The sequence below is a fragment of the Mya arenaria genome, chromosome 10, assembly GCF_026914265.1.
Source record: "Mya arenaria isolate MELC-2E11 chromosome 10, ASM2691426v1".
In the NCBI taxonomy this organism is placed as follows: Eukaryota; Metazoa; Mollusca; class Bivalvia; order Myida; family Myidae; genus Mya; species Mya arenaria.
Genome location: NC_069131.1, coordinates 20789825 through 20811672, shown reverse-complemented (window position 1 = coordinate 20811672; position 21848 = coordinate 20789825). Strand labels below are relative to the sequence as shown.

General features: G+C 37.1%; 1 protein-coding gene across 1 annotated transcript; it reads right to left on the bottom strand.

Moving 5' to 3' along the window:
- Nucleotides 1-4579: 4579 nt before the first annotated feature.
- LOC128205477 (microfibril-associated glycoprotein 4-like) lies at nucleotides 4580-10785 on the bottom strand. Its single transcript, XM_052907141.1, has 5 exons — nucleotides 10465-10785; nucleotides 9770-9903; nucleotides 8793-8889; nucleotides 6522-6686; nucleotides 4580-6169 (listed from the first exon to the last, which is right to left on the bottom strand). The coding sequence occupies exons 1-5, from the start codon at nucleotides 10775-10777 to the stop codon at nucleotides 5919-5921; spliced, it is 960 nt and encodes a 319-aa protein (XP_052763101.1). The 5' UTR covers nucleotides 10778-10785; the 3' UTR covers nucleotides 4580-5918.
- Between the last annotated feature and the right edge of the window lie 11063 nt (nucleotides 10786-21848).

Sequence of the window (21848 nt, the reverse complement as noted above, 5' to 3'; positions counted from 1 at the left end):
TATCCTTAGAACAGTTAACGTGTTCATTCAGTCCATGATTTATTCGGAACACCTCGGTCATTTCCCCGTCGAAAAACAACCTTGAATGTATATGGACGATTTACAATGTCAGAAATCTTTACATTAATTATATACTGCGCTACAAGTAGATCGCGTGGTAATTTCAATGAAACAGTTAAACTACTTTCAATAAAATTATCGTTAAAACATATATCCTATTGATTCAGCCTATGATTCATTCAGAACACCTCGGCCATTTTCCATCGAAAACAAGCTCGGATGTATATGAACGGTTTACAATATCAAAAATATTAACATTAATTATAAACTACGCTTGAAATAGATCGCGTAGTAATTTCAGTTCAACAGTTAAACTTAATGACCTTACTCTTGGAAATTATAATTATTTGTGCAATAATTCTCTTCAATGGCAATTAATTTAAACTAAGTAATACACAAAACACGTTAAAACACTACAATTAATTAATATTATTATTTAAAACTTAACGAACTACTTTTACTGATATACCGGCATTCATCAGAGGCTGTTTTCGAAAGCAAATGGCCGAGGTGTTCCGAATGCCCGTGATAGCGGGTTTCTTCAGCAGTGTAGGGTTTGCAACTAAGATGCCTGACACGGGCCACAGTTGGTCCCAATTTCTCGAAAAAGTATTTAAAACAATTAAAAAGTGTTCTATAATGATTATTATTTAAAAGATATCAAAACATTTGCTTAACCTGTGTTTGAAATAAAAGGGACTCATTATTTTTCGAGAAATTGTGATCTTATAGTTCTGACATAGTGAATTATAGTACAGACCGTATTGAATAGCCTCTTGTCTTGCTATAAATGATATTTGAAAGAGGAATAATAACATGTTTGGTTAATTAAATTACGCATTGCATAGCGACATATTCCTTTAAAATTGGCGCGTATTTTTGCTTTTATAAATTCATACGAACAGAAGTGTAGGTACACGAAATCCGCCCACCTCTGTTTATATTTACCGGTCCAAGGCATGATTTAATCGTGTACCTTTGTTGGAGCAGGACCTTTAACCCACAATTATTTCAACCCCTTTGTTATTTGAAAATTCAAAGACTGTTCAACCCCTTCGTCGTTTGGGAAATCAAGGACTGTACAACCCCTTTGTCGTTTGGGAAATCAAGGACTGTACAACCCCTTTGTCGTTTGGGAAACCAAGGACTGTTCAATCCCTTTGTCGTTTGGGAAATCAAGGACTGTTCAACCCCTTTGTCATTTGGGATATCAAGGACTGTTCAACCCCTTTGTCGTTTGGGAAATCAAGGACTGTACAACCCCTTTGTCGTTTGGGAAACCAAGGACTGTTCAATCCCTTTGTCGTTTGGGAAATCAAGGACTGTTCAACCCCTTTGTCATTTGGGATATCAAGGACTGTTCAACCCCTTTGTCGTTTGGGAAATCAAGGACTGTTCAACCCCTTTGTCGTTTGGGATATCAAGGACTGTTCAACCCCTTTGTCATTTGGGATATCAAGGACTGTTCAATCCCTTTGTCGTTTGGGAAATCAAGGACTGTTCAACCCCTTTGTCATTTTGGAAATCAAGGACTGTACAACCCCTTTGTCGTTTGGGAAATCAAGGACTGTTCAATCCCTTTGTCGTTTGGGAAATCAATGACTGTTCAACCCCTTTGTCGTTTGGGAAATCAAGGACTGTTCAATCCCTTTGTCGTTTGGGAAACCAAGGACTGTTCAATCCCTTTGTCGTTTGGGAAATCAAGGACTGTTCAATCCCTTTGTCGTTTGGGAAATCAAGGACTGTTCAATCCCTTTGTCGTTTGGGAAATCAAGGACTGTTCAACCCCTTTGTCGTTTGGGAAACCAAGGACTGTTCAATCCCTTTGTCGTTTGGGAAATCAATGACTGTTCAACCCCTTTGTTATTTTGGAAATCAAGGACTGTACAACCCCTTTGTCGTTTGGGAAATCAAGGACTGTTCAACCCCTTTGTCGTTTGGGAAATCAAGGACTGTTCAACCCCTTTGTCGTTTGGGAAATCAAGGACTGTTCAATCCCTTTGTCGTTTGGGAAATCAAGGACTGTTCAACCCCTTTGTCATTTTGGAAATCAAGGACTGTACAACCCCTTTGTCTTTTGGGAAATCAAGGACTGTTCGACCCCTTTGTCGTTTGGGAAATCAAGGACTGTTCAACCCCTTTGTCATTTTGGAAATCAAGGACTGTACAACCCCTTTGTCATTTTGGAAATCAAGGACTGTACAACGCCTTTGTCGTTAGGGAAATCAAGGACTGTTCAACCCCTTTGTCGTTTGGGAAATCAAGGACTGTTCAACCCCTTTGTCGTTTGGGAAATCAAGGACTGTTCAATCCCTTTGTCGTTTGGGAAATCAAGGACTGTTCAACCCCTTTGTCGTTTGGGAAATCAAGGACTGTACAACCCCTTTGTCTTTTGGGATATCAAGGACTGTTCAACCCCTTTGTCGTTTGGGAAATCAAGGACTGTTCAACCCCTTTGTCATTTCGGAAATCAAGGACTGTTCAACCCCTTTGTCGTTTGGGAAATGAAGGACTGTACAACCCCTTGTCGTTTGGGAAACCAAGGACTGTTGAACCCCTTTGTCATTTGGGAAATCAAGGACTGTTCAATCCATTTGTTGTTTGGGAAATCAAGGACTGTTCAACCCCTTTGTCGTTTGGGAAATCAAGGACTGTTCAATCCCTTTGTCGTTTGGGAAACCAAGGACTGTTCAATCCCTTTGTCGTTTGGGAAATCAAGGACTGTTCAATCCCTTTGTCGTTTGGGAAATCAAGGACTGTTCAATCCCTTTGTCGTTTGGGAAATCAAGGACTGTTCAACCCCTTTGTCGTTTGGGAAACCAAGGACTGTTCAATCCCTTTGTCGTTTGGGAAATCAATGACTGTTCAACCCCTTTGTTATTTTGGAAATCAAGGACTGTACAACCCCTTTGTCGTTTGGGAAATCAAGGACTGTTCAACCCCTTTGTCGTTTGGGAAATCAAGGACTGTTCAACCCCTTTGTCGTTTGGGAAATCAAGGACTGTTCAATCCCTTTGTCGTTTGGGAAATCAAGGACTGTTCAACCCCTTTGTCATTTTGGAAATCAAGGACTGTACAACCCCTTTGTCTTTTGGGAAATCAAGGACTGTTCAACCCCTTTGTCGTTTGGGAAATCAAGGACTGTTCAACCCCTTTGTCATTTTGGAAATCAAGGACTGTACAACCCCTTTGTCATTTTGGAAATCAAGGACTGTACAACCCCTTTGTCGTTAGGGAAATCAAGGACTGTTCAACCCCTTTGTCGTTTGGGAAATCAAGGACTGTTCAACCCCTTTGTCGTTTGGGAAATCAAGGGCTGTTCAATCCCTTTGTCGTTTGGGAAATCAAGGACTGTTCAACCCCTTTGTCATTTTGGAAATCAAGGACTGTACAACCCCTTTGTCTTTTGGGATATCAAGGACTGTTCAACCCCTTTGTCGTTTGGGAAATCAAGGACTGTTCAACCCCTTTGTCATTTTGGAAATCAAGGACTGTTCAACCCCTTTGTCGTTTGGGAAATGAAGGACTGTACAACCCCTTGTCGTTTGGGAAACCAAGGACTGTTGAACCCCTTTGTCATTTGGGAAATCAAGGACTGTTCAATCCATTTGTTGTTTGGGAAATCAAGGACTGTTCAACCCCTTTGTCATTTTGGAAATCAAGGACTGTTCAATCCATTTGTTGTTTGGGAAATCAAGGACTGTTCAACCCCGTTGTCGTTGGACTGTACAACTCCTCTGTCGTTTGGGAATTCAAGGACTGTTCAACCCCTTTGTCATTTTGGAAATCAAGGACTGTTCAACCCCTTTGTCGTTTGGGAAATCAAGCACTGTTCAACCCCTTTGTCATTTGGGAAATCAAGGACTGTACAATCCCTCTGTCGTTTGGGAAATCAAGGACTTTTTAACCCCTTTGTCGTATGGAAAATCAAGGACAGTTCAACTCATTTGTCATTTGGGAAATTAAGGACTGTTCAACTCCTTTGTCATTTGGAAATCAAGGAATGTTCAACACCTTTGTCAATTGGGAAATCAAGGACTGTTCATTCCTTTTGTCATTTGGGAAATCAAGGACTGTTCACCCCCTTTGTCATTTGGGAAATCAAGGACTGTTCACCCCCTTTGTCATTTGGGAAATCAAAAACTGTTCATTCCCTTTGTCATTAGGGAAATCAAGGACGGTTCAATCCCTTTGTCGTTTGGGAAATCAAGGACTGTTCAACCCTTTGTCATTAGGGAAATCAAGGACTGTTCGCTCCCTTTGTCGTTAGGGAAATCAAGGACTGTTCACCCCTATGTTATTTGGGAAATCAAAGACTGTTCGCCCCCTTTGTCATTTGGGAAATCAAGGACTGTTCATTCCCATTGTTATTAGGGAAATGAAGGACGGTTCATTCCCTTAGTCATTAGAGAAATCAAAGTCCGTCCAATCTCTTTGTTATTTAACCCCTAAAAAGCCTAAGACTTTTTAACCCCCCTCTAAAACGAAGACATTTCATCATCTAATAAATGAAGACCTTTCAAATCTTTGATTTTCCACATTTGAAAAAAATAATAATTAAAACAAAAAGAACAATTTACTTAGTAATTTATTTTCAAATGAAGAATATAGTAAAATTATAAATAGTAAAACACAGTTCAATAAAGATAATGAATAAGAAAAGTGCATAAAAATATACAATTTACTTAGGATACACAGAGGGGATCATATATGAATAAGTAAAAACCATTGACATTGAATAAATAGATAAATACATACTTAAAACTCATAACATTTTTGACTAACAAAAAGTGAAATAGGGGTTGAAATGTCTTCATAATGGCTATTATAATATTTAAATTAAGGATTGAAAAGTCTTCAATACAAGTATTGTAAAGTCAAACCACGCAGGAGGTGAAGAGTCTTTTATAATTGAAAATAAAGTCGCTTTTTGTTAAGGGTTTAATGATCATGGGGTTGAAAAGTCCGACAGCCACGGTTGTCATTTGTAATAACAGTTTCGTGTTCGTTTGTATCTTGGGTTATTTATGATCTCGTTATTAAACAAGAACAGTGATCAAAAGTGGTCTATTGGTATAGTAACATAATCTCATCTAAAAGGAGTTTGAGCCCACAATAAGGGAATACTGTCCTCTTGGCCTCTCAAAGTGGGTGCAGTAAACCGAATTAAAAATGATTTGTTTCAGCCCTGTCTTAAAAATCGAGCGCAAGTGATCGGTATACAGTTGCGGTTTCATGAATTCATAACTTTAAAATCGAACGTAAGTGATCGGTATAAACTAAACTAAAATTCTGATTTGACATTAATTGTTTTCCCCCACTATATCATTAAAACTTTTTATAATTAATTATTCTCTCAGTGGCGTATCCATGGTCTAGTGGAGTCCCGTGTTACAGTGCTATACCCTGCTGAGCGTTAAAAAACCCAGGGTATTTATGACCACGGATATATTCTGTCTGTGCACTTTGCTCCAAAATCTTAAAATGACTAACAATGACGACGCCGAATGGGCAAGTATAAATAAGGATACACACCGCCGTACTCTCTCATATATCGTCATTGACTCCTTTTTGAAAAAAGACAGGTTAACTTGTATGGGTATAATTTTGACATAATATCTCTAATTGAAGCAACTGTATTCCAAACATGACAAAGATAATAAATACAATATATTACAGAACACATATAAAGCTAAACATGCATAACAGACTTGTAGATATTTATTTACTTAGACTTAAAGACAATATTTGGAAAAATAAAGGAAAGGTTTGTTTAATTCGAACAGTTATAGTATGCACAGTACCATTAGACGTTTTATTCACCACACTTCTAAATGTAATTGTGATTACTATTTCACTTAATCATTTCTTCTGATCATTATTGTCGACGTTTTCAGTGACGACCAGTATCTGAAACTGGGGTAGACCATTCCGCCCCACCCGCCGGCATATCCGGACCTCGTGCCCGGCGTGACGTACTCGCCGTTCAGGTTGATTTCCGTACAGTCGTTATACCACCATCCTCCGTGCATGTCATCCCCGCAGAAGCTTCCCTTGGCAGTGAAGTCCGAGCCATTGTTATGTCGTGCGAAGTATCGCGCATAATCCCCTTCAACAGAAGTATATCTCAGACTAATAACCTTAACATGCTTACATTTTTACTTCAATTGCGTGTTTTATGACTTACCGTTTTTAATTTAATTTTTTTTATAATAACAGGCTATTTAAGACTGATTAAAGAAAATATTAAGTATGCAACCTTCATATATATATATATATATATATATATATATATATATATATATATATATATATATATATATATATATATAAAAAATATATATATATATATATATATATATATATATAACAAAACCATGATATCGAACTGCCATTATTGTACCCGTATTATTAAAGCAGTGGAAATACGTAACGACATTTAAATCAATATTGGACCATACCGGCTGTTCCTGTGCCAAGGCCACCGACATGGAGGGTGTATGTAGGAGCGTCACCGAGACGGAACTCCGGCCACTCCTCATACGATGAATTTCCATCGGCTGCCGATATCTCCATTCTAATTGTGGTGTTTCCTTTGTCAGCTATTTCTTTGATGTAACTTAGGCCTGCAAAAGCATGAGCATCCATCAACGAGTTGGTTGACGGGAAAAGTTCAATACTATGTTAGATTTAAACTCGGTCTTAGTTAAAGTATAGAGTATAAGAATCTCTAATTTTGAAGAGTTTTATTCAGGAATTACCTTTTATTTTACTATGACTCCGAGAGAATTGGTGTAGGTCAATTAATATTGTTCCTAGAGGTATTTGTGTGATTTTGATGTCCAAGTGCATTTCTTGGCATATTGTTGTAGAGGGGCTGTCCGCAGTTTATTTTTAGCTAGAATACACAGTTTGCATCATGGTGGTTACCTTGGTAACCAAGACAACAGCCAAGATGGCCGCCATTTTTTCACACCATGAATAGTCTTGCTGCATTTATTGCGACTATTAAATGCAAAACAAATAATTATTTAAATGTATATGACCTAAATTTATAGAGATGCACAGAAGTCTAACAAACTACTCTTTAAGGTCATTCGGTGAAGGTAATTTCAAGGTTCGAAATTAAAAAAGCAATCCAGACAATTTCATTTATTGATTTAAGTGTGTTTTTTTAATTTAATATGTTTGTTTATAAAGGCGATGACAAAGTAGTATATAGTTTATAACGTTATTCCAATATATTTCTTAGACAACCTTAACGTATTTATTTTAAAACCAATGGAAGGGTTACATGTCTGACAATATTTTTTTTACTTAACAAATTGTTAAAAATCCTGTTTTGCAGGGGTCTATCAAAATGAATACTGTGCATCTATTTTATTTTCGGCTTTATACCTATTTTAAAAAAAAAAATATTATATATATAGTATGTATTCACTGTGCTATGTGTGGAGTTTTATACTGTTCTTCTATGTTTCTTGTTTGTGATTTTGTGTTCTATGTCTTTGGCGTTTGCCCGCTGCCACTAAACCTGGCCCCAATATCACAAAAATAATTTATTATTTTATGTTTAAATTTTTTTGCTACTGAGCTTGTTTCTGTAGCTTTTTGCATGAATATTTATGTTGACTAATAATTTTAAAGTCAGAAATGAGATATTTCCTGTCTATTTTCTATCTTTAAACGTTAATAGCGATCTATTTGTTGTAAAAATATATTGCATAATATTTAATCATATATTATATTATTTTATAAATTCAATGATTTCAACTTTATTTCGAACATATTGACTTACATGATTGTATCAATCTATATCACGCCTTTAACATTAATGACGCAACGCCATTGGTCCAGGACTAGTCACGCGCTGAGCTCATATGTTTTCATATTGGGTCACCAAATTTATATCGTACCAAAATGGCGTCTATTTTCAGATTGCGATGAATATTCCGGTGAATGAATGAAACATATAAACATGTAAACAGATTGTTTACGTGATATATATGTTATGGGGTTAGTAGGTGACCCGATATGGCATATACGGGGCGCAGGATACCATATTCGCTCCCATCGATATGGTTGGCTTTGCCAAGTATATCTCCCATATCAGGTCACCTACTAACCCCGTAATTTATAATATTGCCATTATTGCACTACATACCGGCGCAAAAAAGAGCATACATTCCTCGATAAGTGTGCCAAGAAACGCTGAGGACCAAGCAAATTACGCCCAAATACACCTAGGGACTAGACTGAATTGACTAACTCTGACCTTATCAAATAGGAAAATGTGAGTTGCACTGTACATTGCCTATCACGCTACTTTTGCTATCTTTTAGGGTACACTATTTTGCAAAGGTACTTTGCTTTTTGTTTTGTTTTTTCGCTAAACACAATTTACAAAGGCCTATTGCATTAGAGACATGTTGACATTGTTGTCTTCGATAGGAAATTCCTTTTGACAATATCAATAAATGTTTTTGTCATAATGTTTCATACAATCCAATCAAGCAGGTCTAGCCGATTTATTGAATAACACATATTGGCTCATCTAGGCACAACATATATTAATTCATAATGTCTACAGATTTTTGTGTTTCAATGAAAGCAAAACTTGAAATAATAGACTACCTTATACCTTTACGCAAATATGTTAATCAAGTTCTGCCAGAAGTCAAACCCCTGTGTGTTGATTCTTACCTTTTTCCTGTAAGTACCAAAAAACATACCTAACCAAAACTCCATCCCGACGTTGCCAAATCCATCGGTATACTCAGAAATGGTTCTGTAAAAGTCCACTGAACCATCATATCTGTGTTGGATTACCTAAAGAAGAGATGTTTGTGTATTATTATTTATTCCCCCCTGGGAGCCGGTTTGTTCCAGATAATTACACTGGATGACATTAATGTGTTTAAAAAAAACATTTGCAGCAACGATGACCTTGGGACATATAAGGTACAAGTTCAGTTTTCCAAGTTATATGCTGATAATGATTTTAAAACACTGTTCACCATGACATTGACTCTTGACCTAGTGACCCAAGACATTGAAGGAGTAATCTACTGGTCAAGTAAACTACCCTTGTGTAGTAACACGGTCCTAGGTCCAACATTTCTGTCACTATTGTGCTGAGAGATTTTACAACATTTTTGGATGAAATTGTGACCTTTGACCTGCTGACCCGAAAGGCAAAAAGGGTCATCTTCTGGACAAGTTTATCTTACTTATGCAGTCTCATATTCCTATGGTATGCCAAACTGTTTTCGAATCATTATGCAGGTTTCTAATACACTGACTTTGAACTTAACATACTGACCCAATGACAATATGGACAATTTGCTGATGGAGGACAACATAAAACTGAAGATGTTGTTTCTATTTCAGAACGTTTTTTAGTTATTGCGTGAACACGTCATACCGACCCTCCAGAAAGACGGACATTTGCAAATCTATGCCCATTTTTCAAAGGAGGCCTAAAACATAAATTGTAAGTTACAACATGTATCCGTTGGTTGTTTTTGTATATATCATGTTTTTGATTATGATATTCCTACGACTAAAACATCCGTTGCAAAACAAAAAAACCCCTTAAACATGAAATAATGTTTTTGTGTCTAATCACAATGTGATATTAATGCAAATGATAAAACATATGCATAACCAACAATTATATCTTGATAAAGGTTATTGACATTGATATTACCGTCCATCCACCTCCGGCAGTCGTCATGTCACAAAACACCGGGACCTTCACATGAAATCTCGATAACGAGAATTCATACACACCACTGGGTAGTCCCTGGTCCTGTTTGTGAAGACCGTAGCAGTCGTTTGTTCCTAAAAACAAAGCAACATGCTAATTCATTTATTTAAATATTAAATGTGCACAATTTGAAATGATCATCGAAGACTGATTGGAATTGAAGCTCCAAAATCATTCTACAGCCTTGCGATGACATTTTATTCGAATTTATTTGAAGGCGTTAACACAGTTGAGTGAAGCGTTTGTTTAACCGAGTGACAATTAGATTGACTTGTTATTCATATCTTAAACCACAACAGTTTAACCACCACTTGCCATATAAATGTTCGGGAAAATGCACCTACCATTATTTTTCAAATGTCAACTAGCATTAAAATACCAAGGAGTACCTTCAATAAAATGTTGCATTACTAGTGTGTGTGTGTGTGTGTGTGTGTGTGTGTGTGTGTGTGTGTTTGCGTGTGTGTGTGTGTGTGTGTGCGTGTGTGTGTGTGTTGCGTGTGTGTTGCGCGTGTGTGTGTGTGTGTGTGTGTGTGTGTGTGTGTGTGTGTGTGTGTGTGTGTGTGTGAGCTTGTACGTGTGTAAACAAGTGGCAAGGAAATATATGTCCTAACCTTCAGCATACACTTACTTACCTTCATCCGGTATAAGCACTACCTTTGTGTCGTCAGGTGTACGGATGATGTCATGTTCGGTGTCGGAACTGAAGACACATGTATTGGACACTTTGTCAAATTCGCATATGTTACATGTGCCCTTCGATCTAGCCAAGAAGCACATGTATTGACATTGTAACAGTGACACCACCACAATACTTGAAGTCGATGTTGCAACCTTTTTCCCTGTATATATCTTTGCTTGAAGTTGATTCATGGAACTCTTTATTGCATTCAATTCATTTTTAATTACAAGGACTAAAAATAATGCCACAAACTTTGTCACAAACATGTTGAACTATCACGCCTGGCACGCCAATGCTAAATGGTAACATTGCTTTCGTGCTTGTTCACTTAAATATGGATTATTGAGGAGAATTCCTACCATAAATCATTTATGAGTTTATAATGATGAAATTATTCATGTTACCTGTGTCTAGGCTTTACATGTTATGATACAATGGCAATATATTTAATTATTTAAATTAAAACACAGCACAGATTTAATTTTCGATACAGTGAGAGTGAAAATCTCGGAAACAAAATACCTGCTTAGATCAACCGTTTTGCATCCATATCATTTTTTTTCACCTTTATACGCAATGGCGAACGTGTAAACATCGGAACTTAATTCCATCTCCTTTGTAAACCTATAATTCATGCGTAATTTGTTGACATCGCAAATGGCAAACAGTTTATTGAGGTGAACATTAAGGTTGAAAACATCACGGATGAATGGCACAGAGAAACATGCCTTACGGACCTAAAAAAATGCAACCAAAAAAATACAAACATTTGAAATCGAAATCAATAATATTAGTATCAACATATATGTAAATAGCCTATACTCTTATTGTTAGACTTTGAACCAAACCAATCTTAACTTAGTAATAAGCTGAGGATTAAACTCGTTGAACAAACACGGTATATTAGAAGGACGCTGATGGTAAAACTGGTGGATAAAGTTAAATTCAGAAATAGGCTAAGGGTTATGTTTTAGAGCATCCAAAGCTAACTCATGAATACGAGTAGTGTTAAACTGTTGCAATAACCAAGGTAAACTCAGGAAAACAATTAGGTTACATTGAAGCAAACACTGTTAATATAGAGATACGATTACGGTCAAACTGTTAGAGTAGGAAATGTAAATTCAGGAACCCGCCGAGGGTTAAACTTTTGTACACTGGGGCAGACCAAGACTCAACCCAGGTACAAAATTCGAACACTCTTGGTGAAGGGCAAGTTCATAAGATAGTAAACCAAATATCAAAGGTCTGGGATTTGAAGTTTCAGAGAAAAAGAATTTCAAAGCTATTACTTTGTAATATATAGAAAACCTGACACCTCTGGGACAGAGCGACTTTGACCAAAGGATCATACTTTGATTAATCTTGGTAACGACTGCATACAAAATGCGACCAACTATTGTAAGGAAATAGTCGTTAAAAAAGTCAAGAATCATTTTCTCCGTCTTAATTTGTATTCACGGGAAAGATCAATAAATAAACAGGCTTGGCCATTCTTTTATTGTCTTCTGTAACCACCCCGATAACTCAATACCTCTTCAGATGGGGAAGGTCATCCTCTAATGGGTAATATAGAAATAATACGTTAACAATTGAAACCAGTGAGGCAGTAGCCTACTTGCCGGCAATCGACATTAAATAGTACCGTGACATTGGGAGTGGCAATCTCAACAAGTTTCTAATTGATGTATATTTTTGTATGAATTAAGTTGAATAGAATAGTTCGTATTTTGCATAAGATCAATGTATTTCATCATACTAGGCATAACAAAGTATTTTCGTTTAAAATATGTTCTTCGCAAATCATCATATACGTAATAAACACACCCGAAGTGAAACTCATCTTTAATATCACCACTATTACTTAGGTACAATAGCATTGATTATGGGCAGCCAGCTGAGTCCAGCAATAATTGTTCATTACTAGCCCAATTAGACTTTCCTTTCATACAGTGTCCTACAAGACCATTATACAATATGTTGACTATGCTGTTATCTTTATTGAGTGTTTTACACCAAACTGTTATAATTCTTGTATACCTTGGTATGTACAATGGGTATCTACCAAGTTCGCCATATATTGACATTATCAATGGGGACTGTTTTACGAGTAATATTGTTTGATAAAAATGAATTCCTTTCTATCTCTTTTTTTTCGAACCACAAATTTCACAACCATTTAAAAAACAACAAAACAACTGATGATACACATGCGTCAACTAATTGACATGAAGTACTTGATTTCAGAGGTTTGCTTTTTTAAATATGAAAGAATGACACAAAGAGTATTAAAGCCATTCTCCGCTAGTGTTGATAAGTTCAGCATAAAACTTCCAGTATAGGTTAACACAGTTTCAAGGTAATTGAAGTTGTCAACAGCTTCTAAGTTATAGCCATTGTATGACCACTTTTCAGCATTTTTTAAAGGACCGCGCTTTCTTAACACGACATTCTTACTTTATCAGGGTTAACTTTTTATCCCTAATTTTAACAATATGATTCACTCAAAATTTTAACTATTTTGCAAGTCTTCAGGGGAATGCCCCATTATTAACATGTAATCTGAAAAAGTAAACAATATATTTCTTCTAAGGTAATACCCAAACAAACACTATCAATTTGAAACAACTCCAAATCTTTTACAAATATTGAAAATAATATCGGGGAAAAGACGTCCCATTGCTTTAAGCCTATGACAATGTGCTACAGTTTCTTACACGTTCCTTTTAATTGGAATATATATCACGTATGATTTTTAATATTTTGCCACGTACACCTAGATTATATGATCTGAAATATAGACCATTTATATATGTACTTCTTAAAATCTATAAATAAACAGGCTTAGCGTTTATTTTCATTTAAGGAAATATTTATGACAGCATTTAAGACAAATAGAATCGACAGTTGAGGGACCTCCCATAAAACCAAATTTGGCATCTCTAATGATATCCTGATTTTCGGCCCACTCTGTAATGCATTGATTTCATTTTCCTATAAAATTTTAGAAAAAAAACAGCTTGCAAGTTTTAAACCTCTATATTTATCAACATCAAGGGGATCATTTTTCTTAAATAACGGAACTATAATACCTTCCATTCACTGGTCAGGAATAAAACCGGTATGAAGAATACTGTTGAACAAGTCAACGAAATGAGACGACAAAACGCCGATAGTAGCAATCCAATAATATTACATCTGAACATGAAAAATGTCAGTCAGTCGGACCGAAACTCTTACAATTTTAATCAGACCGATTCCAAAGTAAACATTAAGGACCATCGGACCTACGGTTTTTCCAATGTCCGTGTACAATGTATGAATAAAATATGTACTTTTAATACACTGACATTGTTTAGGAAGACTTTTAACAAGGTGCTAATACACTGCCATCATTTTAATGATTTATACAGATGTTAGTGCACATCTTTATACATTTGGTTTCATTGAAAAAGAAACCTTATGAATAATTATGTGCATATTTTGAATATATTTCTTATTTCATTCCGTTAGCAATGATGCAACCTTTATTTGGCCTGTTGACAGGGATGCTACGAAATTGTATTGCATGTTATCCTTAGTGTCATCTATTCTATGTTACTACGATAAGTGGTAAATGAATCAGTATGGCAATTGAAAACCTTTCATGGGTAGCCTAACTGCTAAATAATTTCACTTGAACTTGTATCAAAATCACGCTTTAGCGTAATCTTGAAGTAGAATTATGACATTTGTCATTCCAATTCTCGACTATGCAGACTTAAAAAACCGTTGTTATATTGCATCGTTCATCGAATAATTTTATTTTTATGAATATAACTAAAAACTGTCATGCATTCTGCTTTTCTTGTTGTCATGTTTATGTTGTTGTTTCCGTATATATATATATATACTCCAACAACAATATGGCTGCCGCCAGTTTCAGTTTCAGTTTTATTCTTAGACTGATCAACGGTGTTAGAAAATAATATGACCCGATCTGAACTTATAGTGAATATTGGCCATTAACTCACTCGATATGAATACTGTTCCCATACTTTTCTCATGCTTTATAGACGAACATGCAATAGTATTGCATGGCTAGGAGAACTATTTTCATTTCATGCATGCATTGATATCAGTCCTGATACTACTTTCATTATTCAAGTTTGCTAACGGACATCCACTGCGTAGCGTAGTGATACATGCCGTAAGTGAAGTGTGGTCGTGTTTCAGTGTATCGCTATGAACTAGGGCACTTGTGCCCTAGTCCAAAAATGGATTTGAAGAAAAATGCATGTAAAACTGAAGTGGTTGGGTGAATATGAATAAGGTTAGACTGTAAGCCAGTCTTTCTTTGATAAACTTGTTTTTATTTAGTATTGTTTATAGTAGAAATCGCACATCATTCTGCGGCGATAAATAAAATCTATGGAGCTTGATCCAAAACACTCTTATCAAACCGGGTCTGCTGTATCTGGTCTGTCTACTTCCGTGATCACGAAATATATAAACATTTCATTTTCCTTGTTGGCAATATGTTGGCACATTGATATAGTTTTTAGAAAAACGCTTTTACAATGAGTGTTGGCTGCTGCTGTTACTTTTACCACAATAAATCGCTGAATGATTACATAAAACTGTAACTGTCTAACATCTGAACACATCTTGTTTTTGTTCTAAGGAAGAAGTCATGGACTGGCGATAGCCTTGGTGTAGTCCGCTTCTTTGTTATTCTAAAAAAGAAGTCAGGGTATTACGAAGTCAGAGTTTCGCAATTGCTTTGGTGTAGTCCGTCTGTACGCTGTTATAAGGAAGTGGTCTAGACATTGCGATATCCTTCATGTAGGCCATTTTTTTGTTGTTCTAAGAAAGGAGTCAGGGTATTACGATGGTCTTGATGTAGGCCATTTGTTTGTTGTTCTAAGAAAGAAGTCAGGGTATTACGATGGCATTCGTGTATGCCGCTTGTCTGTCGTTCTAAGAAAGAGGTTAGGGTATTACGATGGTCTTGACGAAGGCCATTTGTTTGTTGTTCTAAGAATGAAGTCATGGTATTGCGATGGTCTTGGTGTAGGCTGCTTGTTTAATGTTCTAAGGGAGAAGTCAGGGTATTGCTTTGGTGGAGGCTGCTTGTATTCTGTTCGAAGTCAGGGAATTGCGATTAATTTCGTGTAGTCAGGCCTGTATGTTGTTCTAAGTTAAAAGTAAGGGTATTACGATTGCCTTGGCGTAGTCCGCCTGTATTTGTTCTACATTAGAAGTCAGGGTATTGCAATTGTCTTTGCGTAGTCCGTCTGTTTATCGTTCTAAGTTAGAAGTCAGGGTATTGCAATTGCCTTGCGAAGTCCGCCTGCATGTTGTTCTTAGTTAGAAGTCATTGTATTGCGATTGGGTTTGTGTAGTCCACCTGTATGTTGTTCTAAGTTAAAAGTCAGGGTATTGCGATTGAGTTGGTGTAATCCGCCTGTATGTTGTTGTAAGTTAAAAGTCATGGTATTGCGATTGCCTTGGAGTAAACCGCATGCATATCGTTCTAAGTTAGAAGTCAGGGTATTGCAATTGCCCTTGCGTAGTCCGCCTGTATGTTGTTCAAAATAATATGTCAGGGTATTGCGATTGGCTTGGCGTAGTTCGCCTGTATGTTGTTCTAAGTTAGAAGTCAGGGTATTGCGATTGAGTTTTTGTAGTCCACCTGTATGTTGTTCTAAGTTAAATGTCAGGGTGTTGCGATAACCTTGGAGTAAACCGTATGTATATCGTTCTAAGTTAGAAGTCAGGGTATTGCAATTGCCTTTGTGAGTCCGCCTGTATGTTGTTCTAAGTTAAAAGTCAGGGTATTGCGATTGAGTTCGTGTAGTTAGGCCTGTATGTTGTTCTAAATTAAAAGTCAGGGTATTGCAATTGCCTTGGCTTAGTCCGCCTTTATGTTGTTCTAATTTAGAAGTCACTGTATTGCGATTGCCTTTGCGTAGTCCGTCTGTTTATCGTTCTAAGTTAGAAGTCAGGGCATTGCGATGACCTCGGAGTAGTCCGCCTGTATGTTGCTCTAAGTTAGAAGTCAGGGTATTGCGATTGCCTTGGCGTAGCCAGCCAGTGTGTTGTTCTAAGTTTGAAGTCAGTGTATCGCAAGTGCCTTAACGTAGTCCGCCCGCTTGTTGTTCTTAGTTTGAAGCCAGGGTATTGCGATTGCCTTGGCGTAGTCCGCCTGTATGTTGTTCTAAGTTAGAAGTCAGGGTATTGCGATTGCCTTGGCGTAGTCCGCCTGTATGTTGCTCTAAGTTAGAAGTCAGGGTATTGCGATTGCCTTGGCGTAGCCAGCCAGTGTGTTGTTCTAAGTTAGAAGTCAGTGTATCGCAAGTGCCTTGGCGTAGTCCGCCTGCTTGTTGTTCTTAGTTTGAAGTCAGGGTATTGCGATTGCCTTGGCGTAGTCCACATGTATGTTGATCTAAGTTAAAAGTCATGGTATTGCGAGTGCGTTGGTGTAATCCGCCTGTATGTTGTTGTAAGTAAAAAGTCAGTGTATTGCGATTGCCTTGGCGTAGCCCGCCTGTGTGTTTTTCTATGTAAGAAGTCAGGGTATTGCGATCGCCTCTGCGTAGTCCACCTGTATGTTGTTGTAAGTAAGAAGTCAGGGTATAGCGATAACCTTGGAGTAAACCGTATGTATATCGTTCTAAGTCAGGGTATTGCAATTGTCTTTGCGTAGTCCACCTATATGTTGTTCTAAGTTAAAAGTCAGGGTATTGCGATTGAGTTCGTGTAGTTAGGCCTGTATGTTGTTCTAAATTAAAAGTCAGGGTATTGCAATTGCCTTGGCTTAGTCCGCCTTTATGTTGTTCTAATTTAGAAGTCACTGTATTGCGATTGCCTTTGCGTAGTCCGTCTGTTTATCGTTCTAAGTTAGAAGTCAGGGCATTGCGATGACCTCGGAGTAGTCCGCCTGTATGTTGCTCTAAGTTAGAAGTCAGGGTATTGCGATTGCCTTGGCGTAGCCAGCCAGTGTGTTGTTCTAAGTTTGAAGTCAGTGTATCGCAAGTGCCTTAACGTAGTCCGCCCGCTTGTTGTTCTTAGTTTGAAGCCAGGGTATTGCGATTGCCTTGGCGTAGTCCGCCTGTATGTTGTTCTAAGTTAGAAGTCAGGGTATTGCGATTGCCTTGGCGTAGTCCGCCTGTATGTTGCTCTAAGTTAGAAGTCAGGGTATTGCGATTGCCTTGGCGTAGCCAGCCAGTATGTTGTTCTAAGTTAGAAGTCAGGGTATTGCGATTGCCTTGGCGTAGTCCGCCTGCTTGTTGTTCTTAGTTTGAAGTCAGGGTATTGCGATTGCCTTGGCGTAGTCCACATGTATGTTGATCTAAGTTAAAAGTCATGGTATTGCGAGTGCGTTGGTGTAATCCGCCTGTATGTTGTTGTAAGTAAAAAGTCAGTGTATTGCGATTGCCTTGGCGTAGCCCGCCTGTGTGTTTTTCTATGTAAGAAGTCAGGGTATTGCGATCGCCTCTGCGTAGTCCACCTGTATGTTGTTGTAAGTAAGAAGTCAGGGTATAGCGATAACCTTGGAGTAAACCGTATGTATATCGTTCTAAGTCAGGGTATTGCAATTGTCTTTGCGTAGTCCACCTATATGTTGTTCTAAGTTAAAAGTCAGGGTATTGCGATTGAGTTCGTGTAGTCAGGCCTGCATGTTGTTCTATGTTAAAAGTCAGGGTATTGCAATTGCCTTGGCGTAGTCCGCCTGTATGTTGTTCTAAGTTAGAGGTCAGGGTATTGCGATTGTTTTGGCGTAGCCCGCCAGTGTGTTATTCTATGTTAGAAGTCAGGGTGTTGCGATTATCTTGGCGTAGTCCGTCTGTATATCGTTCTCAGTTAGAAGTCAGGGTATTGCGATTGTTTTGGCGTAGCCCGCCTGTATGTTGGTCTATGTAAGAAGTCAGGGTATTGCGATTGCCTTAGCGTAGTCCGCCTGTATGTTATTCTAAGAAAGAAGCCAGGGTATTGCGATTGAGTTGGTGTTATTGTTGTCGTCGTTTGGTATTCATATGAAGCCTGGTATGTGTCCGAGACAATAATGCAGGCTTTAATAAATCTTGATCTATGCCCCATGGTTTGAGAACAAAATAATTGAGCATATGCTCCGTCGCACTCTGTTTGTACAATCTTCAAATTTCATACATGTTAATATATTTGCAACAATCGCTTTACGGCGTTTACCATGTAGATATCACCTTTATTATCTACTTTAAAGCATATATAAACAAATATATCATATGGAAAAGATTCAACGTCTTGTTCGCAACTTCACGCAAGGTTAACAATGGTGCGATCTTTAAACACTACGTTAAAACAATGTAATTATTACACAACATATAAACACCTACAATACATTGATCAATTCAAAGGTACATTGTATTATTGTCACATCCTGACTTCTACTGTATACCCATAAACTTGTTTCTCTTTTCATGTATTTGAAATCAAATGCACACTTCTAGACATTGATATAACATGTGTCTTTCAGAAATGAATTTGCATACAATAACTAACATTCATGTATGAATTAACTGCTCTGTATTTTTTTCTTATTCATGTTATTCAATTGATGAAAGCATCAATAAGTGCTTCATCAAATGCAATGAGCGAGGCCTTTGTTGTTACCATTTGTGAACCAGAATTTATAATTAAATGTTAGATGTCAGATCGTCAGAGTAAACAATGAAAATCATGCGCAAACAATACATTCTACATAAAGCCTAAAATATTTATGCTCAATGTTCTGTTCCTTTAGAATGGAGTCGGCTTCCAGCGACATTGACTTAGTTACCGCAATGGCGATCGGTATGTTGTTCGTGCATCTGTCTTTCTGTCCACATGTTGTTCTTTCAAACGAGTCAGTAATACATTCAGTCCATAGGCCATTTATTGTAACAGTGCAATCTAAACACTTGGATTCTAAGCTGAAAATAAAGTGAACTCTACGTTGTGTACCTTTGCCATGCACTGGACGGTTTTAATATAAATTGGCACAGCTGATCACAAATAGAAGTCGGCACATGTAAGACCAATATTAGTAGATCTAATCCTAAGGTGACACTTAAGGGCCATTGTTCGAAATTACATGGCTTTAAGCTTGTCCGCGCTGTTACTTGGCAAGGCATAGAGAAGTTTTCAAAATAGCAATTATATATTTGTTAACATCATTTTCATTTTATATTTAACACAACAATAGTCTACATATCGTTTGTCATTTTACAAAAATGATATTTTCCAAATATTGATTTTCCTTATTTCTTTAAATTCAGGATCATGCAAATTTTCCAGTTGAAAAACAAATGACTTATCATAACAACAACTTCAAAAGATGCAAATTTATTTTTTTCAAGATAAATAACGAACCAGAATATGATTTCATAGACACAATTGCACACACGTTAAAAGTGCTGATACAGTGTGTGTATACCACGTGATAAATGGCGTCATATATGCTACGTTGGAAGGCAACATCTTGCTTAAAATGAAGACTTAAAACAAAGATAACTTTTCTTTTACAACACCGTTTGAAATGAAACCAAGGGCAGTCTCTGACACCTAAAGAGACCCGCCTTCGTTTCATTACCGGAGTTTGATAAGGTGTTTAGATTCATCAAACACTTCGACAACCTTTTTACCAAATAATGTTTTGACAATGCTCCGTCGAACGGCCGTAATGTGAAAAGGTGTGTCGAAGTGTTTTAAGAAACTACACTCTCAATCAAACTTTGGTAATAAACCGAAAGCGTGTCCGGAAGCGGCGTAGACTGCGCTATGTTCCATTTAAGATGGTGAAGAAATAGTGAAGTTATCTTTGTTTTAAGTCTCCATTCGAAGCAAAATAGTGCCTATCGACGTAGGAGGAGCTCTTTAAGCGGCATAAACTGCCCTTTGTTTTATTTAAAATGGTGTAGTAAAAGAAAAGTTATCTTTGATATAAGTCTTCATTTTAAACAAAATGTTGCCTTTCGACGTAACGCATATGACGTAATTTATCACGTGGTATAAACACACTGTAATCGTAATGACGGAAAACCTTAGTGCAGTTACATTTCTGCTGTTGGTCTTATTTGTTTCTGCAAAAAATATATTACGGCTCTAAAAAATACTGTGCGCTTATTATCACGACTATCTATCATCTTTGATTTCATTCTTTGAAACCTATACATTAAAAAGACAGAATAAAAGTCTTACATCATCCAGTTTAAATAGGAAAACAAACAGAACAGGGGGCATTCAATAAGCATCTTCGTAACAATTTTCAACTGAGTGAAAAATGGCCTCTGTATTGTGGCTGGTCTTTGATCGTTCAAAACTCGTTTAGAATGTGGATGGTCTTTGATCGTTCAAAACTCGTTTAGAATGTGGCTTGTCTCTGATCGTTCAAAACTCGTTTAGAATGTGGCTGTTTTTTGATCGTTCAAAACTCGTTTAGAAGGTGGCTTGTCTTTGATCGTCCAAAACTCGTTTAGAATGTGGCTGGTCTTTGATCGTTCAAAACTCGTTTAGAATGTGGCTTGTCTTTGATCGTTCAAAATTTGTTTAGAATGTGGCTTGTCTTTAATCGTTCAAACCGTGATTAAACTGTGGCTGATCTTTGTTCGTTCTGACCTTGTTTTGAATGTGGCTGGTCTTTGATCGTTCAGACCTCGTTTATAGACCTCACCACGACACTTAAACACGCGAGAAATTGAGGGAAATTTGATACATTTTTCAAGAGTGGGCTATATATAAGACGGTCTGTGCTTCCCAGTCAGTACAACGTTGACAAGGCTCACACTCAAATTTGTATTTGCTTTAAAAATATACTTTCAATGAGTCAGCCTCAGGGTTCGAATGTTTGCTTTCTGCGTGTTTGTAAAGAAATGGAAGAAGCGCGAGTTGTATATAAATGGAACACAGCTTGTTAGACAAATAATACTCATTCTTTTGTTAAAAAATAATAATATCAATGAGAACAGATACCTTATAATTGTAAATTACAGATAATAAATAATTACACGTTTTTAATTTTCGGTCATTCTAAATTTATTTATGTGAAACCCATGCTTTATTTCAATCTGCTTCTATAAATTCTCTTTGTCGCGATGTATCCTTAATAATTCATATGTTGTGATGACATGCAAATTGGAAACTATTGTTGTAGAACCATACATTTTGAAATGACACAACCAAAAGAACAATGCTTCGGTAATGCGGTAACTTTTTAAACTCTTGAAGTCTCCAGTAGCGACGGAATAATATTTGAGATATGAATGTTTTATTCATTGTAAAATTGATGGATGGCAGCAGACAAAGGGACAATCAGTTGTTTTTGCTTTACTAAACATA